The sequence below is a fragment of the Geotrypetes seraphini genome, chromosome 8 (genome assembly GCF_902459505.1).
Source record: "Geotrypetes seraphini chromosome 8, aGeoSer1.1, whole genome shotgun sequence".
Lineage (NCBI taxonomy): Eukaryota > Metazoa > Chordata > Amphibia > Gymnophiona > Dermophiidae > Geotrypetes > Geotrypetes seraphini.
Genome location: NC_047091.1, coordinates 26,832,384 through 26,854,893, shown reverse-complemented (window position 1 = coordinate 26,854,893; position 22,510 = coordinate 26,832,384). Strand labels below are relative to the sequence as shown.

General features: G+C 44.3%; 1 protein-coding gene across 16 annotated transcripts in view; it reads right to left on the bottom strand.

The window, feature by feature from the left end:
• Positions 1–22,510, bottom strand: part of MACF1 (microtubule actin crosslinking factor 1) — a 423,081-nt gene that overhangs the window by 140,224 nt on the left and 260,347 nt on the right. For all 16 annotated transcript variants that reach the window (XM_033953642.1, XM_033953648.1, XM_033953649.1 and 13 more), the window contains 2 exons: positions 2,502–2,663; positions 1,253–1,423 (listed from right to left, as the gene is read on the bottom strand). In XM_033953642.1, coding sequence (XP_033809533.1) covers positions 1,253–1,423; positions 2,502–2,663 — 333 coding nt within the window. The remainder of the gene's footprint in view (positions 1–1,252; positions 1,424–2,501; positions 2,664–22,510) is intronic.

Below are 22,510 nucleotides of genomic sequence, written 5' to 3'. Positions count from 1 at the left end.
CTGTATATTATATTAGTAATGTAATGTTTTAATATTAATCACTTGTTTGTCAGTTTTAAAATGAATAAAGAATTTAAAAAAAATCAATAAATAGATCCTATGCACTAGGTTTCTTGAATTCAGATATAGTCTTCATCTCCACCACCTCCACTGTTCCACAAATTCATCACTCTTTTTGTGAAGAAGTATTAACTCAGGTTACTCCTGATTCTGTCTCTAATCACCTTCATCCTATACCCTCTCATTCCAGAGCTTCCTTTCAATTGAAAAAGACTCGACCCATGCGCATTTACGCCACATAGGTAATTAAACATCTATCATATCTTCCCTCTCCCATCTTTCTTCCAAAATATACAGATTGAGATCTTTAAGTCTGTCCCCATACGCCTTATGATGAAGACCACGCACCATTTTAGTAGCCTTCCTCTGGACCAACTCCATCCTTTTTATATCATTTTGAAGGTGCGATCTCCAGAACTGGTCACAATATTCTAAATGAGGTCTCACCAGGGTCTTCTACAGGGGCATCAATACCTCCTTTTTCTTACGGGTCATTCCTCTTCCTATGCAGTCAAGCATCTTTCTGGCCTTTGCCACAAACTTTTCTACTTGTCTGGCCATCTTAAGATCATTGTGTATGATCACACCCAAGTCTACTTCCTCTTTCATGCAAGTAAGTATTTTGTCCCCTATACTGTACCACTCCTTGTGGGTTCTGTAGTCTAAGGGCTAGATTCACTAAGGCCATGGATCGAATCCGATCCGTGGCCGGGAGGCTGAGTCACGAATCGACCTCATGCAAATGAGGGCAATCGGAATCACGCCTCTAAATGACCGCACGGATCGCTCTCTAGCGATCCCGATGCATGTAAAGACCATCTGTAGATAGTCTGCGCATGTGCTGGCCCTCTGTACCTGTAAGAGCTAAAGAAAACTTTTTTTTACTACTTTTGTTTTGATTTTTACTTTTTCGCACTGCGGAGGAAGGAAAGGAGCGTCAGGGCAGAAATCACTGGCTGAATCCTGACCTGAGATTTCTTTTTTTCTGTCCTCTAGTCAAACCTGAATATACAGTTAAGATGACTTAGTCTTTGGGAGCTTGGCATACAAAGCACTGCACTAGTGTGAAAATGTGTCTGGCCCTGGCTAGGAATGGGTATCCTGGTGCTGTCAGCGAGGAGAAGAACCACCACCATCTAAGCTTGTATTCTTAACAGACACATTAGTTTCTCTTTGCGTTGCTCAAGCTTACCTTTTGCTCCTGGATTTGCGCCTTCACCACTTTGTACTCAGCAGATGGAGGCTTCTGGCTGGCGATGAGCTCCTCGGTGTCTGTCAGCCAGCTGAGCAAGGGCTCCAAGGCGTCCTGGAATTTGCCACAATGCAGCAGAGCTTCCTGCAGCTGTGCTACTCGTTCTGCAACCTTCAAGATAAATGAGGAAATGTGAGGTAGCAGCACTGAAGGGCAAGAATTTGGAATTCTGTCCTTTCCATGAAAAACGCTAGCTTTCCTTTTCTCCTGCCTCTATGCTTTTTACTCTCAAGAACCTGAATCCAAGCTGAAAGGGGTGTATTCAGAGTAGTACTCAGATAACCTACTCACATGGTTCTGATGTAATTCTATGGCATGTTTACATACATTCAAATTATTTTGCACAAGAATTAATGTAATTATTTGCATCTGTCTAACATATGATGTTCTTTTGCAATTTTGTGAGTAAGAATCTGATTATCAATGTGAGGGAGGAGAGGAGAAGGATATCTCAGGGACGAGAAGAGAAAGGGATCAGCCATTCCATGACAAAGGTTAGATTTTCAGCCTTTTTCTTAGAATCAGAGGGGACCTAGATCGCCAACATTTTTCTGCCTGTCTTTTGTACCTTGTAATTAGTGCTTAACTGGAAACACTCAGCTAGTCAGGATTTCAGGATATCCACAATGAATATGCATGTGAGAAATGTACATACCAAGGAGGAATGACAGCAGCTCCTAATCCCCTGCAAACCAAGTTCACTGACATCACATTTCCCTAACCTTGTACACTGTATTCAAGCATATCAATGCCACAGAACCTCTCCCCTATGTACTCTCGTAAGACATATTAAGCAATTTTATGCAAATGCAATTCTTCATATTAAGTATGGGCCTCCTCACTTGTATATCACCTTTATTGGATAAGTGTGGTACAGAAATTCAGATTAAATTAGACTCATTTTGGATATCCTGAAAACTCTACTGGCAGCCCATTTTAGAGATGGAACTGTATGGGCAAAGTCCCCACATCAGCATCCATCCTGGTCCAAAAAACAGATCCAAAGCTAACCACCACTTATCGTGGCATCAGTCCAGTCCTTGCCTTTAGATTAAAAGACCCGTTTTTCTATCTAGTGCCCTCCCCTGATATCACGTCTTCCTGAACAAACCAACTCTCTCACTATAGAAGCAGAGACTTGACAGCTTGTCCTAGCTCATACTGCATCATCTCCTTTTGCAGCTCTTACCTTTTTATTAAGTGTGTTCCACCAGGTATTAAGCTCCTCTGTCTCGTGTTCGAGTCCATGAACATCACAATTTTTCTCTGCACTTTGGATCAGTCCCTGTCCAAGCCCACTCACATGTTGCAGCTTCAGCTGAAGTGGCTCCACTTGTTCCTTCTGAAACACCTTCAAAATGCCAAAAATAAAACATTAGCCTTTGCAAGATCCATTGCTTAGTCAGTGTCAGGTAAGTCCGTTCATGAACACACTAAAACTAGGATAAACAAAGCCATCCACTAGATCCCTTTCCTATGCTTGGAATAACAATTTATACCAATGTAATAAGTATCTTAGTTAAGAACTCGGTCAATTTCTACCAACATTTATAAAGTTAAAAATATTAATTTGAAGCTCAAACTGACAAGTCCTTCTGCACGGCTCAAAAATATACCCAAAGCTGATCCATCAAGTGAATAAAAAAAGCCCCTCCCGCCTCAGACTTCCCCTTCCCCAAGAAGCCTCTCTTTTTCTAAATCCACTCTTCAACCATCCACATCTTCGCCACACTCTCCCTCAAAGCAACATAAGTCAATCCCTGCCACTCCTGAAATCCGCACTGGCTCTGGAACCTGGGGGATAAACTACAATCGAGGAAGCAATCTGCCATAGTTGGACCCGCTCTGAGGAAGAAATACAGCTCAAAACAATACACAACAAAACATCTGAAATTGACAGCAGAGGGTACAAGCAAAGGTGAACATAAACAGAAAAGACAGATTAAAAGAAGTTAGAAAATATGAGGGGGTGCTGAAAAGATCTCAGCCCAACCAACTTCCTACATTCTGACCATTATTTTGCCATTATAGCAAAAAAGAGTGTTATTTTAAGTGCTAATTTGCAGAATCGGAATGCTATGTTTTCACATTGTTTCAGATGGTTGACTGAACCATGTCAACGAAAAGTGTGGAATTTTCAAATGTGGAACTCCGAGCTATCATGAAGTTCCTATTGCTGCAGAAGAAAACTCATGAATCCATGAATGTATGATGCAAACACTGAGTGACAAATGCCCCTCATAATCCACAGCATGGAGATTTTGAGATACCTCAAATGGTGTCAACTCCTGAAATTGTTGACCATGTCTATTACCTGATTTTGGCAGATAGGCCAAAACAACTGCTGAGATACTACTGATATCTAGGGCAGTGGTTCCCAACCCTGTCCTGGAGGAACACCAGGCCAATTGGGTTTTCAGGCTAGCCCTAATGAATATGCATGAAGCAAATTTGCATGCCTATCACTTCCATCATATGCAAATCTCTCTCATGCATATTCATTAGGGCTAGCCTGAAAACCCGATTGGCCTGGTGTTCCTCCAGGACAGGGTTGGGAATCACTGATCTAGGGAATGTCAAGTGTCTAATCACGTCAAGTGGACACTTCCAGTTGATTCTGCAACATTTTCACGGAGCTAGTGCCAACATTTTGGAACGACTAGTTACTGTTGATGAAACATGGTTACACCACCATGATCCTGAGATGAAGCAACAGTCCATGCAATGGCGGCATTCAGGTTCTCCACGGCCAAGGAAATTCAAGATCCAAAAGTCATCAGGAAAAATCATGGTCACTGTGTTTTGGGATCAGGACGGTGTTGTAATGACTGACTATCTTCCAAGGGGCCAAACAGTTAATGCAGAATACTACTGGAACTTGTTGTGCCAATTAAAGGAGGCACTGAAAGAAAAAAGGAGAGGGAAGCTGCAGACAGGAGTTCTCTTTCTGCAAGACAATGCACCTGGTCATGAGGCTGGAAAAATGATGGATGTCTTGACACATTTGGGGTTTCAATGCATAGACCATCAACCCTACTCACCAGATCTTGCTCCATATGCCTATTTTAGTTTTCCAATCCTTAAAGAGAGTTTGAAAGGGCAACAATTTTTGAGTGATTTGGAGTTGATTGCAGCAGCGTTGCAGTATTTCAGTGACCAGACATCACAGTGGTTTTTGGAAGGGTTATAAAAACTTCAGACATGATATGCCAAGTGTGTTGAACTTAGAGATGAATATGTGGAATAACTTGTAAGTTTCACGGCTCCACTCCTTTCCCTTTTAGAATGGGATGAGAACTTTTCAGCACCCCTCTCCCCCCCCCCCCCAGGGGGCTAATTTAAAGGAAGTTGCATGTGAAATCAGAAAGATCCACAACTAGAAACTCAGCTAGAGTGGCTAAGAAACTCCTAAGCCACTAAAACCATTCAGTCTCTCTGGGTTTAGCTATTTAAGATACGAGTAAATCCAGAAGTGCTGTTTTTCACCATTAAATATATTATTTCCGCTTAACCACGAAAATCCTGCAAAATAGGCTTTCCATTAGAAGCAGGAAGTCTGTAAGACTTCACATGGTCAATTAGACCACTAGATGACCAAGGCATAAAAATGACCCTCAGGAAGGATAACCCAATAGCAGAAAAACTAACACCTACCTTTTATAAAACCATAGCGCAGTTTTTAGAACTGGCCGCAGCAGTAACAGCTCTGACACTCATAGAATTCCTATGAGCGTTGGAGTTGTTACTGCCACGGCCAGCGTTAAAAACCGTGCTACTGTTTTGTGAAAAGAGGGTAAATGAATTCTCTGCTTGGGACTTTTAAAAGTATGTTTAGGAGATACCCACATTGATAAGTCTTTGATGGTAGTAATTCAGAGAATATGTAATATTCAAAGAATAATAATATAGCAAACCAACAAAATAAAGACTAGCATAGGATGAAGTTAAGAGTGATAGGCTCAGACGTAATCTAAGGAAATACTTTTTTTTTTTTTTACAGAAAGGGTGGTAGATGTGTAAAATAGTCTTCGGGTAGAGGTGGTGGAGACAAAGACTGTGTCTGAATTGAAGAAAGCGTGGGACAGACACATGGGATCTCTTAGGGAGCGGAGGAGACAGTGGATTCTGCGGGTGGGCAGACTGGAGGGGCCATTTGGCCTTTATCTGCCGTCATGTTTCTATGTACTTAAATTCTACAAGAACTCAGAAATGAAATTACAGCCTTGTTAGTAAAAATCTGTAACCTATCATTAAAATCAGCTGTGCTACCCAGGGATTGGAGGGTGGCCAATATATAAAAACAGCTCCAGGGACCAGGAAACCATAACCAGTGAGCCTGATGTATAGATAGGCATGGATTAATGGGTTAGAGAGAATAGATTTAACAGAAGCCTTGCTTTATTAATTTGCCATTAAGGTAGAAACATAGAAATATGATGGCAGATAAAGGCCAAATGGCCCATCCAATCTGCCCATCGTCAGTAACCATGATCTCTTCCTCTTTCTAAGAGATCCCACATGCCTATCCCATGCTTTCTTTAATTCAGACACAGTCTTGTCTCTACCACCTCTCTAGGAAGCCGTTCCACGCATCTTTTTCCCATAGAATGGAAAAGTCTCTGGAGAGTTTAAAGATGTTCTCACTGTGAAGCTGTATGTTCTCTCAGGGCTTCCACAGTTGGCATCATGCTTGCTGCAGGTTTCTGGATCTAGCTGCATCTTGTGAACTGATTTTCCCACCAAAATTCAAATTTGTGACCAACAGACTTTCCCGCCATCATTCACCTCAAGCCCCAACCAATCGGGTTTGAGGACCTACTATATAAAGACAAACTGCAGACCTGACAGCATACCCTGGAGAAAGCCACAGCATGATGGCTGAAATGTTGGTTCTACCTGACAAGACGTAGCGAGACCCTGAAACCTGCAACAACCACAATAGCAGCTGTGGAAACTCAGAGAACAGGTATATCTTGAGGTTCAGAAAGTCCTTCATGAGAGATTCCTAAGGAAATTAAAGAATTGTGGGATAGGAGTCTATGTTTTATTGTGGCTTGCTAACTGGTTAAAAGATGGAAAATGCAGTAGAGCTTTCTCTCAATGAACAAAGGCATTAGCTATACCACCTTTTGTGGATCACATTAAAGAAAGTTACAATTTAACTTCTCGGTTAATGTAAAGAGCACCATAGTAGATTGTAAAGGACAAAATGAGGCAAGAACAGGGTGCTAATGAAAAAGAAAGCTGACGAAACAAATAAAATAGAGCTATGTGCTCACCCTATGCTCAAGTTGAGAAAAACGAGGTCAAAGACATGGTTTTAGGACCTAAAGCAGAGACCGACTTATATAGAGACATTATCATCTTTTTCCTGCTAGCCATTCCTCTCCCTAGGCAGCCAAGCATCCTTCTGCCTTTTCTCAATGACTTTTCTACCTGTTTGGCCACCTTAAGATCATCTGATAACCATCTACAATTTTGAGGCCAGGAATGAAAGTGCGGATTGGCAGGTGGAATCCACTTGAGGAATGGACATCTCTATAACTGACCTCTTCACCTTCTCAACCAACAGACATAAGAGAAGCGCACACCTGAAGTTCATCTCCCCGCCGGTTAGAGGATGTAAATTTAAAAGACACCATCAACATCTTCTCTCTTATCAAGCAGCATTATGGGGCAAAGACCTGGAAAAACTAATTACGCACGCAAATAACTATGGTGAATTTAGGAAACACCTAAAAACATACTTGTTCTTGAAGTACCTAGGTAGCTGATCGGCACAATCTCTCCCATCACAACTGATATCTTAAACTATTAGCCACTAATCTCCAACTATGTAAGTTCCACTCAATCTGTAGCATCTTTCTAATCATTGTAAACCGCATAGAACTTCACAGTCCTGCGGTATATAAACTGTTATTATTATTATTATTATTATTAAAAGGCATATCCAATGCAGGAAAACTAGGGACATCCCTCTCCTTCAGAATTACAGAGCTCTGGAATAACTTTTTTACCTCACTTCGGAATCTGGGCGCCCTCCAACTTTTCCAAAAACAACTGAAAACTTGGCTATTCTCAAAAATGTAATACTTCCTCCTCTTTGTTATACTAAGTCCCTCTAAACATTCTCTATACTAAGTCCTGTAACCCTCATTGGAATTCCTTCTCTATACCAATTCCTATAAACCGTGCCGAGCTCTACGATTGTTGAGATGATGCGGTATACAAACTGAAGGTTTAGTTTAGTTTAAGCATATGATGCTTAAGCAGGAAAATCAACCTGGAAAGACAGTTTATTTATTTATGTAAGGTATTTATATACCACCTAAGCAGTTTTTAATCAGGTACTCAAGCATTTTCCCTATCTGTTCCGGAGGGATCACAATCTATCTAATGTACCTGGGGCACATGGAGCAGCATAGGATTTGAACCCACAATCTAAGGTGCTGAAGCTGGTGCTCTAACCACTACGCCACTCCTTCAGTTGTACTGATAGAGCCTGAAGCAGAACTCTAATTGCTACATTTTTGGGATGGTTGCAGACTTAAGAGAGAACTATGAAAACCTACATTAAGGCTTCCTTTTATCAAACTGCTTAAGGGGTTTCGACACTCATAGGAATTCTATGAGCATTGGAGCTTTTACCACAGCTATCTGTGATTTAAAAAAAAAACATCCTTACACGACTTGATAAAAAGGGACCTAAATAATCCAGGTGGAATGTGGCACAGGCAAAAAGGACTGTCTGGTGATATGTTTATCCAAAAATTGTTGAACAGTTCAACACTGAAAAGGGCCTTGACTACTGATGGAAATATGAAGATCTAACTGTAGTTGCTGGTCTACAGTTGAATGATAGAACCTAATTAAGGGGCAAGAGATGACTGCGAGTCAGCTGGTCAGCCATGACAACCATTTTAGAAATATTTAGTAAAAGTCAATTGTTTTGAGGCCAGGAAGAAATCTGGTCTAGACAGGCCTGAAGCAGAGTGAAATTGGGAATAAATTGATCTGAATAATACAGTAAAAAGATGTCATCAGCACAGAAAGTACGTGCTGATACCTAAAGACTGAACCAATGTAGCTAATGGGCTTAGAACTATAATGAAGAGCAGCGGGAACAAAATGGTATGCGGAGACCATAAATGAACAGTCACAGAGAAGGGACGCAATCATGTCAATATGTGGCCTGCCCAGTTAAAATAGGTCATATGCAATAAGATCAAAAGTGGCCAAGAGATCAAGTGATATTACCTTCACCTGGTCTGTTTTTTTTAAACATATTTATAAATGATATGGAAAAGGAAACACATAATATGATCAAATTTATTATGGACACAAAATTATTAGATCAATAGAGGCAGGCAGCATTATGGGGTAAAGATCTAGAACAATTGCTTACATCTACTACATATGGGGAATTTAAGAAATGCCTAAAAACATATCTGTTCCTAAAGTGCTTAGGCAACTAACCTCATCCCACAATAACTGATCCCTAGTTTCTAACTTTGTTAAATCCACTCAACTTGTAGCATCTTCTAATTATTGTAAACCGCATAGAACTTCACAGTCCTGCGGTATATAAACTGTTATATTATTATTATTGTGAAGAACTAGAGGAGGACCTTAAAAACTGGGGGGGATCTGGCATTTGAATAGAAGATGAAATTTCATATGGCCAAATGCAAGTAATTGACATTTTCCCAGTCTACAAATTATGATACCAAGTTCTATATTAGGAGTTTGTATCCAGGACAGAGTGTCCCCTCGTCTTTGTAATTTTTGATGGAGTAAAAATCGATACACTACTCAGAATTTTGTAGACTTCAATCGTATCTCCTCTCAGCTGTTTCTTTTCCAAACTGAAGAGCCCTAACCTCTTTAGTCTTTCATCATATGAGAGGAGCTCTAGCCCCTTTATCATCTTGGTTGCTCTTCTTTGAACCTTTTCTAATTCCTCTATATCTTTATTGAGATAAGGCAACCAGAACTGAATGCAAAACTCAAGGTGAGGTCGCACCATGGAGTGATACAGAGACATTATAATATTCTTAGTCTTATTTACCATCTTTTTCCCAATAATTCCTAGCATCTTGTTCAGTTTTGGCCACTGCCACACATCGGGCAGAAGGTTTCAGCACACAGGTTGTTTTGTTTTCAGTCTTCTGGTTGATAGTTTTAAACGACCGATAGTCTTTTACTAGTAATCCGTAACCTGTTTAAGTCTGAACTCTTTCCAAACTCTGTCACGTAAGAACATAAGAATTGCCGTACTGGGACAGACTGAAGGTCCATTAAGCCCAGCATCCTGTTTCCAACAGTGGCCAACCCAGGTCCCAAGTACCTAGCTAGATCCTATCTCCAGGACAGAGAGTCAGAGAACTACAGCACAAATCTCTAGGTCTCAATTAGCTAAAAACAAGCCCATACTCATTCTAGCTGGCCAAATGGTAAAGTAAAGGAAGCAGGATGGAAAAGCAAGAGAATCCACTCAGCAAGAATGTGCTCTAAAGAGGAAACACTTGAACAAGAGAAAGAGCTCTGTGGAGCTCCAGACAAAATATTTCTGTCAACGCACACACCTTCATATTTCCCATCTAGAGAGCTGTAACTAGGGAGAGCAGGTCAACAGCGGTCCCTGTTCCAGCCTCTCCTCGATTTCCTGTTAGGCTGGGCAGGCTCTGAGCTAACAATCCCATGAAAACATTTGTAAACATTAACGCTACTCTAGGAGCCGAAACCCACAACATTACTATCCTATGGTAACTCTCTCACTTTTACTAAAAACGTTGAGTAAACATATGCCAGAATTTACAGTTTAAAAAAAGCAAAACCCAAAGTCTAAAAAGGTCTATCTCTGACTGATGTATTGAACACAAAAAAGACAGAAGATACAAAAATTATCATGCAAACAGCCAATTCAAGGGCCAGAGACCTGACCTTCAGCATGTGATGGGGATACTGGACATCAGAAAGTGTTCAAATCTTAGCCCTGAATTTCTTACATTCTAATCCAAAGTATTAGGCCAGCAAGACACACTGGAGAATACACAGACAAGACTGATATAACCATAGTAAAAGATGGCAGGATGCTTTACAAACCATCCCATGAAACTCATGGATGGATTTTTCTCCCCATTACCATCCATGAAATCTGCAGTTTTATAAATAATTCCAGACAAAGTCCTCTTCTGTAGAATTCAGGTGTTTCCTCTGCCAGAAATATGTATTTTAAAAAAAGATAGAGAGAAAGATTCAAAGGCTCACCTAGCCTTCTTTGTTCAATCTACTGCCTGGCACGTTGCCATAGACAAGTTAATCTCTGGCTTTTCCCTGCATTTCCTTCTAAGGATCCTTTGTGATTAACCCAGCTTTTTTGCTCTCATCCTTCTCCCTCACTCCCTTGCCAAGGAAGCTACTCCATGTACACACTATATTTTCTAATGTCATGCCTTATTTTGCCTCATTCAATCTTCCTACTACGGCCTCTCAGTTGAGAATTCCTTTCTCACTCGTGCATTTGATATTGCTTGACTAAGGATTTTCACCTTGATCTTGGCTTTCCTAAGCCATGCAACTCATTCTGGTATCCAAGAGCCAGGTACTATTTACAGCCCTCTCAAGAATAGCACAGAATGTGTTCTGTAATGAAAGAGGGTGTAATTAACTCACAGGGCCAACCTTCCCCCAAAATCATGCCCCAACATTGTTGCTACCACATGGCAGACTGTATTGACCGTTACTGATTAATCAAATTACTAGGTTCAATGAGCATTACAATACTTTATCGACAATTTCACCCAGCACACTACAAACTATACTTGTGGAGAAGAATGAAAAAGGTGGCAACACTTGTAGGGGGGGGGGGAGAGAGAGGTTGAGAGTTTGGACCTGGTAGTTTCCTTTAGTTGACTTATAATGTGCAAATACCTGAACATTCCCCCCCCCCCCCCGGTACCCCAAACAAACTTAGTCTGGTCCTCACAGTGACAACTGGGGGCCATGCAAGAAGCCTCTTTTAGTGATCTGTAATGTGCTCACTAGGTGTCGCCCTTAAGCAAAGCCTCTCTCCCTGGGCTATATGGAAAAGGAAACCTTTTTGCTGCCCCTACCACATCTCCAACCTGATGATCCAGGGATGAACCCAGGTACCTTCAAGCAGGATAGTGGACAACAGTTGCTACCTGAGATACCAGGCTGAACCGACAACAGTTCTAAGCAGAACATATTAGGGGATTTAAACTTACACAAAGTATTATAAGCAACTGATCCTTGTCTCTGAGAAAGAGGGTCTGTGAAACTATCTTTGGAATTATAACTGACTAACATGCGTGTACTTGGCCCTTCCCTCAGAGACCCAAGGAAGACCATCATTTCTTCGCCACAGGACTCTTCACGTCACTGATTCAGTATCCATCCAAAGGATAAAACAGTCTACAGCAGTCTCTCCTGCCCTCCTTCCCAGAACCTGGATTAAAATCCAGATTTAGTACTCTTACACTAAAGAACAAAGACGACATGCAAAACGAAGTTCTTTAGAAAATAGGCAAAGCTAAAAATGAACTTCTGATGTTAATGGAAGAAGCATAGTTTACACTGTATTACCACCTTTTGTTACATTTTTTCAAGCTGACTGAATTTTGCTCAGTTTTGCTTTTAACGAGCCAATCTTTCTACTCAAAGGGCTATGATCACACACACTCAACGGTATCTAGAATTAACTGCCGGGTGAACAGACCACGTCCTAACCAGCAGCTAGATTCCATCATGTTCAAGAACTTTAATACCACATTTTCATGTCTCTCATGTAAAGTGAATGAAAACAAAGGCCATTCAGAAATTGGAAATACACAGATGTTTAGATACTTTTATAAAGTCCGATGTAAAGTGACAAAGTAGCAGAGCAATGTCTCCTGGTTGTTAGACCCACAAAGCAAAAAGTGTAAGAAATACCTCAAGATCTGGAACTAATAATCCATGTACACTGGCAAAAGGCTCCTCAGCACTGGATGTTTTGGGGGCAGGACAGTCTCTGTCAAACACTAACAAAGGTGGTAGGGTGGAAAGCCAACACGTGTCAGGTACCCAGCCTACATTAGGAATGGCAGGAGGCATTGCAAATGGTGACAAGTCAGTAGCAGGTGGTGGGTCTGCACTGGGTACTACATAAGATGTTAAAGTCACGCTGGCTGCCTCCTGTGTGTTGTCCACGGCTTCTAGATCCTCTTTTGTTTTACTAAATGACTTTTCTGTGGTCAGAGGATCTTCTGTAACAGGGACCTTGGTGATGGGATGTGCTGTGACAAACAGAGAGTGGTAGGGCTCTTTTGCATCAGTTGCCCTTTCTATGTAATGTGATTCTTCAGGAGAACTTTCAGAGGTAGACAGAACTTCTTGGCTTAAAGTTAAAGCAGTAACTACACTTCCACTCATGCTTGATCTTGCTGGCTCTTGTCTACTGATCACGCCATCGGAAGACTCTTCTACCAGACAGTTCATAGACGGAGCATGTAGCGTGCAAGGAAGTTTTGTGATTATGGAAGGCAGGCTTTCTGCAGCAGTATCCTCAAGGGCAGGAAGCACATCTGCATCACTTTTGGTGCTGAGCAGTACAAAGCGACCCTCTGACTTAGGGGGAGACTCTCCTGTCTTATAGAAAGGTGCTTCCTTCTCCAGAAGCAGACGATCGGTCTTTTCATTTTCACAAACTGATCCTCCAATTTTCCAGTTTGTTATTTCAAACAGAATATCCAAATCACCTGCTTCTAAGAAATCGTCTGCTACAATAAAGACACATCCATTTCCTTCTGTGGCACTATTAGATTCTGGGTCACAGACAGTACTAGCAATGTTTACATTCTTTAGACTATCACTCTGGTTCTCTTCATCTGCAGGAAAAGAAGGACATGGAGATCCTCTCTCTTTTACTTTCCAATTCCCCCCACTCTGCATTATTTCCATACTGCTCACAAGAAGCAGGTCAGGGAAGTGACTGCAGTGCAAGAGAGCTCCAGGATCATCCCTTTGGTTTTTCATTACTTGGTCTTTTTGGAAATTCAAATCTGCAGAACCAAACTCAACTAACTCGGAAAATTCTGCTTTTGACAATTCATCAATTTGAGACAATAGATCAGTTGTCATCTTAGAGAAGTGTCTGTGTTTAGAAGGACTTTCTATCTTTTGCAGAACATCTTGTCCTTTGGGATTTGTGAGGACACACGAATGCTGTGTTGTACTGCAGTCTTCAAGTGACAGCAAAACATCACTGATGCTTACTTTGGACTCACCAGAATCAGACTCACTGGAATCAGATCGTTCTGTCACCTGCACTTCTTTCTCTTTTTCTTCTGCGCAATCGGGTTGAACTGTTAAACAAAGTTGTTGCTGCACTACGATGTCCATCAGGACATTACAGCTGGAAGACAATTCTTCTTCAAAATGTTCTAGGTCTCTCAATATAGATTTCATGGGACTCCCCTGCTGAAGACAGCTGAGATCTGCAGTATCAGATCCAGTTACTCCTGCAGGAGCTGCCCCCTTTTCACAGTCTGTACTGAAGTTTAGTAAGTCGCCGACTGACAAGGATTTCCGAGTCTCTTTCTGGAGCTGAACCTCTTTTGAATCCAACTGAAAAGCTTGCACCTCTGGTTCAGCTTCTTGTCTATCTTCTGTTAAACACTGTTTTTCTAACTCCAGAAACATGTGATCAGAATCTGTGTCTGAATCCCGCTCTTTATCTTTAAAGCCATGAAGCTGCTCTGAATTGGGCATGAGGTCCGTGTTATTACCATAAGGAAGCTGTATTTCCTGTGCACCAAAACCTGTGCTTGTCCTGTGGAATCCAGTGTTTTCCAGGTGGTCTTCGCTGTTTGATGTCTGAAGCTTCCCAAGATGGTAAGACATATCTAGAAAAGGAGAAGGATGCTCTGCTTTATCTGCCACTTCTGTGCCAGTCAGTTCCTTTCTTTCAGAGATGCCAGACAAGCAACTATCCCTCTGCTCATCTGTCCTAACTGACATCATCTCTGCCTCCCACACCTGCTCAGCCTCCATCATTATCCTTCTCTCATCCTCCTCAAACTTTAACTCAGACTCTGTTTTTTCTCTCAGGTTAGGGATGAGAATCTCTCTGCTTGCATCCAGCAGCACCTCACTTAAACATGGTGATAAGTCTACGGTCTCAACTGTGCTGTCTTCCAAAGATCCTTCAGTTGTTTCACGGTGGTTTCCCTTAATTACATCCCTCAGTGCTCCTGGCCATGTTGCATTTGAGGGTATCTGGTGCTGTGTAAAACTTGGATTATTAACATGTGGTATGTTTTCATATTCTAACAAAGGATCACACTCATCCCCCATATCTTCATGGATCATCTTAGCTCCCTCCTGGATTTCTAGAATGTGAAAAGATTTTGAGTCCTGTTTGAAAGTCCAAGGTTCTGCTGGTGCCTCCCCATGAAATGAGTGAGCACTGCTCTCATCTGCTAGCAGATGACCTAATTCCCCTTTTTCTTGTAACAATGAATTCGAAACGCCAGCTTCTGAAATCTCATTTAGAGAGACTCCAATCCTTTCTGCAAATTCTGGGAAATTTGGAGGCATGAACAATTTCCAGGATCTTCTATTAATATTCTCCTTTCGTTCCAAGTTTGGTTTCCTTTTGGGAGGGGCTGGTGCAGACTTGGGGGCATCACTACTGAGTTTCAGTGCATCAAATATGACACGTTCATCCAGCTTTTTGCTTTCCGGAACTTTGGACTCAAAGGTTCCGTTGCTGGATAACGTGTTCCCTTCGGTCCTTTCGATGGGACTTTTGGACAGTTTTGAGCCCTGATCAATTTGTTCATTTATTCTCATAGTGTCATATATTGACCTCTGAGGAACATAACAGTCCTCTATGTAGCCATCCTCATCATCACCTTTCCCCACACAAGAGGGATTCTGCCGTAAACAATCAGGCCTGCTGAGTGGCTTACCCATGATGTCCCTGCTCAAGGCTAGAAAGAAGCCCCAGGTCCACAAAAGGCTTCTGGTCTCTGGGAGAAAAAAGGCATGCTTTCAGGCTGCAGGGAATCTGCAATCCACAGGCCAGTTGGGCCCTCGCTCTTCCTGCATGGCTCCCTCTGGGCAGCCCAGTCCATGCTCCTGCAACTCGGCTGTTTTCACTTGAAATGAACTTGTCAGCGGATACGCCGCTCGCTTCCAGCGCAGGAAGTTGCTTGCTCAGGGCAGAGCGCTGCAACTTCCTGTGCCGAACACAGAAAGGCATTGTTTGCTCTCGGCAAAGGGCTTCCTCCGCTCCTCTCCATTGCAGAAGACGCCGCTCATCCTGCACCTCAGCCCGCTCTTTGTTCCGAGAGCGCGAGCACCCCCTCCTGTCAAGGCACGCGCGAGCCGGGGCCGCTCGCGCCCAGTCCCAGGCAGGACAAAGAGGCGGCGCGAGGGAATCCCCGACCGGCGGGAACAAAGCAACGCCCCCCCCCCCCCCCCGCCGCCGCCGCCGCCGCCGCCGCAAGGCGTTTCAAGGCTGGCTTTAGCTCTTTTCAACCGCTCTTGAGGAAATTCTAGTCCCTCCCTAACTAGCTTGAGCCTCCCCTTCTTCACTCGCCCTCCAACTCTCTATCCCTCCACCCCACAACCAGATAGCCACAGCTCTATCAAAGCCCCTCCTCTCCCCAACTAACTTGAACCCCCTTCCCTTTCTCACTCTCCCAAACAGGTCCAGTTGCCTATGCCACCCCCCATGCTGTCAACACCCTCCTCTCCCCTCAAATAGCTTGAATCCCCTTCCGTTTCTCACTCCACCCCCATCTCCCAAACAGATCCAATTCTCAATGCCACCCCCTCCTCTCCCCTCAAATAGCTTGAACCCTCTTCCCTTTCTCACTCCACCCCCATCTCCCAAACAGATCCAGTTCTCAATGCCACCCCCCCTCCTCTCCCCTCAAATAGCTTGAACCCTCTTCCCTTTCTCACTCCACCCCATCTCCAAAACAGATCCAGTTGTCTATGCCACCCCCCATTCTGTCAACCCCCTCCTCTCCCCTCAAATAGCTTGAACCCCCTTCCCTTTCTCACTCCACCCCATCTCCAAAACAGATCCAGTTGTCTATGCCACCCCCCATTCTGTCAACCCCCTCCTCTCCCCTCAAATAGCTTGAACCCCCTTCCCTTTCTCACTCCACCCCATCTCCCAAACAGATCCAGTTCTCTATCCCACCCCCCTCCTCTCCCCTCAAATAGCTTGAACCTCCCCTTCCCTTTCTCACTCGCCCTCCAACTCTCTATCCCTCCACCCCACAACCAGACAGCCACAGCTCTATCAAAGCGCCTCCTCTCCCCAACTAACTTGACCCCCCTTTCCTTTCTCACTCCAACCCCCCCTCTCCCAAACAGAACCAGTTCTCTATGCCACCCCCTCCTCTCCCCTCAAATAGCTTGAACCTCCCCTTCCCTTTCTCACTCGCCCTCCAACTCTCTATCCCTCCACCCCACAACCAGATAGCCACAGCTCTATCAAAGCCCCTCCTCTCCCCAACTAACTTGAACCCCCTTTCCATTTTCTCATTCTCCCCATGTTCCAAACAGATCCAGTACTCTATGCCACCCTCCCCCCCAAAAAATAGCTAGAACCCCCCTTCACTTTCTTACTTTCCTCATCTCCCAAACAGATCCGATTCTCTATCCCTCTGTCAAACCCTCTCCTATCCCCAACTAACTTGAACCACCTTTCTTTTTTTCACTATCCCCCTCTCCCAAACAGATCCAGCTCTCTATCCTTCTGTGAAACCCCTTTCCCTTTCTCACTCTCCCCATCTCCAAAACATCCAGTTCTCTATCCCTCCATCCCACAATCAGATACCCATAGCTCTATCAAAACCCCTCCTCTCCCCCAACTAACTTGAACTCCCTTCCTTTATCTCATTCCCCCATCTCCCAAACATTTATCTCTATCCCTCCACCCCACAACCAGATACCCATAGCTCTATCAAAACCCCTCCTCTCCCCCAACTAACTTGAACTCCCTTCCCTTTTCTCATTACCCCATCTCCCAAACATTTAGTTCTCTATCCCTCCACCCCACAACCAGATACCCATAGCTCTATCAAACTCCCTCTCTCCAATTAACTTGAACCCCCTTTCCATTTTCTCATTCTCATTCTCCCCATCTCCCAAACAGATCTGGTTCTCTATCCCTCTGTCAAACCCTCTCCACCCCCCAACTAGCTTGAACCTTTCTCACTCTCCCCATCTCCCAGTGTGCAATAAAGAATGGATCCACTATTTGCACATTATCGAGAGGCCTCAGATATTAACTTAGTAAATGGCAGCCAGATAAAGACCTGAATGGTCCAACCAGTCTGCATAACAGTTACACTTGTTATTAAGGCAATGTTGAGCCAATAAAGCCATTTGTTGTTATTAAATTCAGAGGAAAGTAAAGCATATGAAACAGGCCGAGTAGGGGCAAAGCCCAGGAAAGCAAACCTAATCTAGTGCCAACATGGTGACATTGCCCAGAAGGGGCTGTTTTTATTCTTCTTGTCCATAATTATTATTAGCCAGGTAGATTTGGGGAAGCCTCCACTTATCCCTAGGTGTGCACAATAAGGATCAGCTCTGCTCTTTGTGATTTACTCTAGACTGGCCACTAAGGGACACTGAACTCAATGGGCTTAAGCTAAGCCATGCTGGGCCAGGCTAATATTCTTATTAACTCAACAGAATGTTCCGGATTAGAGAATGACACGGTGAAAAAATTGGTCCCCGTCACCGCCCCGTCCCCGTCTCACCATCCTCTGCACTGCCCTGTCACCGCCATTCCCTTCACCGCCCTGTCACCGCCACTGCCACCCCATTCACCGCCCCGTCACCGCCACTGCAACCCCATTCACCGCCCCGTCACCGCCACCGCTGCATACATAAAAGCCTCAAACGGGTACGATTTTAAATACTTTTCTTTATTTACGTATAAAGGAAACATTCTTTAAAACTTAGTTAAATATTAGTTAATAACTATACAAAAACAAACACGACATGTACTTTTAATGCTTACAATGTTAGCCTACATGGTAAGTAGACGCGGCCGCTGTACCTAATCGCGGCAAAGATCTCCCTGCCGTGATTAGCATAGTGACCGCGGCTACGGCTGCAAGTCTCCCCTCCCCCCAGTGATCACGGCAGGAGGGCACCCAACGGCCCCCCCCAACGGCCCTCCCGACAATCGCAGCAGAAGGGTACCCAACCCCTCCTGCCGGTCCTCCCAATGGCCTCCCCTAAGATCGCCGGCAGGAGGGTACCCAACCCCTCCTGCTGGACCCCCCCCCAACGAACCCTCCCACCCCGGAACCCCCTTAGTCTTACTTTCCAAGTTGGACCGGACGGCTCCTCACACGTATGGCCAGCAGGCTTGCCTCCGTCCAAATGAGGCGGGCCCGCCCCTACCCTGCCCAACCCACAGGATCCTAGGGCCTGATTGGTCTAGGCACCTAAAGCCACTCCCGCTATAGGAGGGGCCTTAGGTGCTTGGGCCAATCAGGCCCTAGGATCCTGTGGGTTAGGCAGGGGAGGGGAGGGGCGGGCACGCCTCATTTGGACGGAGGCAGGCCTGCTGGCCAGACGAGCGAGGAGCTGTCTGGTCCAACTTGGAAAGTAAGACTAAGGGTGGTGTTTCGGGATGGCGGGGTTTGTTGGGGGAGGGTCCGGCAGGAGGGGTTGGGCACCCTCCTATTGGCGATATAGGGGGCCGTTGGGGAGGCCGGCAGGAGGGGTTGGGCACCCTCCTACCAGTGATCATAGGGGGGCTGTTGGGGAGCTGGCAGGAGGGGTTGGATATCCTCCTGCTGCGATCGTCGGGGGGGGCTGTTGGGGTAGGCAGAAGGGGATGGGTACCCTCCTGCCGCGATCGTTGGGGAGGGCTGGTTCTGTCGGCATGAAGGGCTGAGCACCTTCCTGCCGGTGATCGTCGGGGGGGGGGGGCGGGTTCTATTGGCAGGAAGGGTTGATCTGACAAATGAGGAGCCAGTATATTGGGGGGCGGAGTCAATGCGGCAACGTGCAAGTTGGATCGAGAGTTGGAGGAGACAGACAACATGGCGGAGACATCAAACACCCGGTCACGAACACGGTGAAACACAGGTAAATAGCGGTTCCTATAAGGGGGTACATTGGCCTGCGGGGACAAATCTTTTCACCGTTTTTGCGGGCGGTGAAAACTTTTATCCCCGTGTCTGCGGCGATTTGGCTTTGGAGTCTCCATAACCCGCAGCCACGCCGCAGCTACCTGCGGGGATCGCTCCCCGTGTCATTCTCTATTCCGGATCTTTGACTTTACATATGGTCTCCTGCAACTAAAGATCCTGCTTTGTGCTTACGTCACACCCCACCAGCTCCTCAGTACCTCTCCCTACACTCCTCCACAGGAAGTCCATTCACTGGGTAAAAGTCTTCTCTGCACCCTTCTCCTGAACTGCTGACACCAGACTTCCAGAGTTGATATATCAAGTTCTATCTCAAATCTAGGCCAAAAAACCACCTTTTTGAGGCTGATGGATTGGAGGGAAGAGGCTGGAATTTAAGTTTATCAAGTTTATTAAAATCTGATATACCCCCTTATCAGTATTCAAATCAGTTTTTACAAAACTTATAAATACCACAAAAACAATGTCAAAAAGGGGAAAAGAACTAAACCTAGGACAAAAAACCCCCCAAACAAATAGACAATGACTAACTGGAACGAGAGGAGACGGGGAGGAACTACAAAATTTGGATAATAAAGAACAACTCCAGCCACGGGGCAGGGTGAGGCAGTGTAACTAATACCGGATAGACTTCTATGGTCTTCGTCCCATAAGTGGCAAAATGGATCAAGGGCAATTATAGGTATTATATACCACATTGAGGGCGGACATCTTATACTGAAACTTAGCAAGTAAATGGAATAATGACTGGTTTGTTGGCTTGAGAATGAGTGTGACTGTTGGGCAGAATGGATGGATTACACAGGTCTTATCTTTATCTCCTATTCACCCAGTCATTACCCATATCTGTTTTAATCATTCCTTAATGCTTGATTTATCCTGCTTGTCTTTCTTGAATAGAATATAAGCTCTGTTGAGCAGGGACCATGTCATGAAGAACCTCCGTTGCAAGTTAAATTGCCCCTCTTTCTAATCTAATCTGATTTATAGACTGCCAAATCCTAAAAAGGGTTCTTCAGGACAGATTACAAAATAAAGCCAGCAAACTCTGGATCCTAAATATTTGCCACACAGGCATGTTTATAATACTGACAAAATAAAAGATAGGCACCTGTATCCCAATTGCATGTGGTAGATTACTCCAGATATATAAAACAAGAACTTATTATAACACTAGTTTTTAAGCTCGTTACATTAACGGTTGCTAGAATAGATGTGTAGACTTAGATGTCCAGCAGCACCCCTTCCCTGCTCCCCCTGTCCAGCAATAGCCCCTCTCCCTTACTTTTACCTCCCCCTGTCTCTCTCAGGCAAGATGTCCGATCGCAGCTCTCCTTCCTTTTACCTCCTGCTCCTTCACAACGCTGAAGAGCCGCGGTCATGTTCCCACACACTGTCTGTGTGCCCCGATGGAGAAACCGCCGCTTTTTACCTTTTTTCGTCTCATCTTCCATGTCGGTGCAAGTAACGCAGCAGCCAGACCGGAAGAGCAGAAACTCTCTCTCCCCTCCTCTCTGCATGCACGCCCCCCTACAGCCCGTAGCATATCAACCCCAGTGGCCAACTGCTGATGCTTGGCGGTGTACAGCGCATGCGGGAGCACGGCGGCACAGAGCCACAAAGACTGAAGTGCGCATGCAGATAAACTGGCCACAAATGTAAAATGAAGCAGTGGCATATCTTTAGACCAGAGAGCTCTACTTAAATTTATCAGATACTCAGATGCAGTCCCTCACAGAACAGTGTTTCTTGCTCAGCTCGGTCCTGGAGTCCGCCCTTGCCAGTCAGGTTCTCAGGATATCCACAATGAATATGCATAAACTTGCTTTGCATACACTGCCTCCATTATATGCAAATTTACTTCATGCATATTCATTGTGGATATCCTGAAAACCTGACTGGCAAGGGGAAATCCTGCCCTAGAGCATCTGTAAAAAGGCAGGCCAGTTTGAAGACAATTTATCTGGCGAAAGACGTAAGAAGACTTGAGGCGGTCCAGAGGAGGGCGACGAAAATGATAGGAGGCTTGCGCCAGAAGACGTATGAGGAGAGACTGGAAGCCCTGAATATGTATACCCTAGAGGAAAGGAGAGACAGGGGAGATATGATTCAGACGTTCAAATACTTAAAGGGTATTAACGTAGAACAAAATCTTTTCCAGAGAAAGGAAAATGGTAAAACCAGAGGACATAATTTGAGGTTGAGGGGTGGTAGATTCAGGGGTAATGTTAGGAAATTCTACTTTACGGAGAGGATGGTGGATGCCTGGAATGCGCTCCCGAGAGAGGTGGTGGAGAGTAAAACTGTGACTGAGTTCAAAGAAGCGTGGGATGAACACAGAAGATTTAGAATCAGAAAATAAAATTAAATATTGAACTAGGCCAGTTACTGGGCAGACTTGTACGGTCTGTGTCTGTGTATGGCCATTTGGTGGAGGATGGGCAGGGGAGGGCTTCAAATGGCTGGGAGGGTGTAGATGGGCTGGAGTACCGTAAGTCTTAACAGAGATTTCGGCAGTTGGAACCCAAGCATAGTACCGGGTAAAGTTTTGGATTCTCGCCCAGAAATAGCTAAGAAAAAAAAAAAATAAATTTAAATTGAATCAGGTTGGGCAGACTGGATGGACCATTCGGGTCTTTATCTGCCGTCATCTACTATGTTACTATGTTATTTAGTCAAACCCTTTCATATTTGTACAAATATCAGCCTTTCCACAGTGTTCTGAAGTACTTGAAGGTTTTTAATGAAATCACATTGACTCAGTGCAGTAATCTAAGTGGGGAACAATCATAGCCTGAGTTAAGATGTAGAGAGAGACCTATTGCAATTGGCAGATTTTATAGAAAACTTTTTCCTGGGAGTGGAGCAAGATGGCGGACTGCACGCTGTGAGCCTTGAGCGATTTTCCTTTCGACTGCATATACTGCCGGGTATGGCGGTATATAAAAAATAAAATTATTATTACCCATTATTATGGGGAAGAAGAGAAAAGGTAATA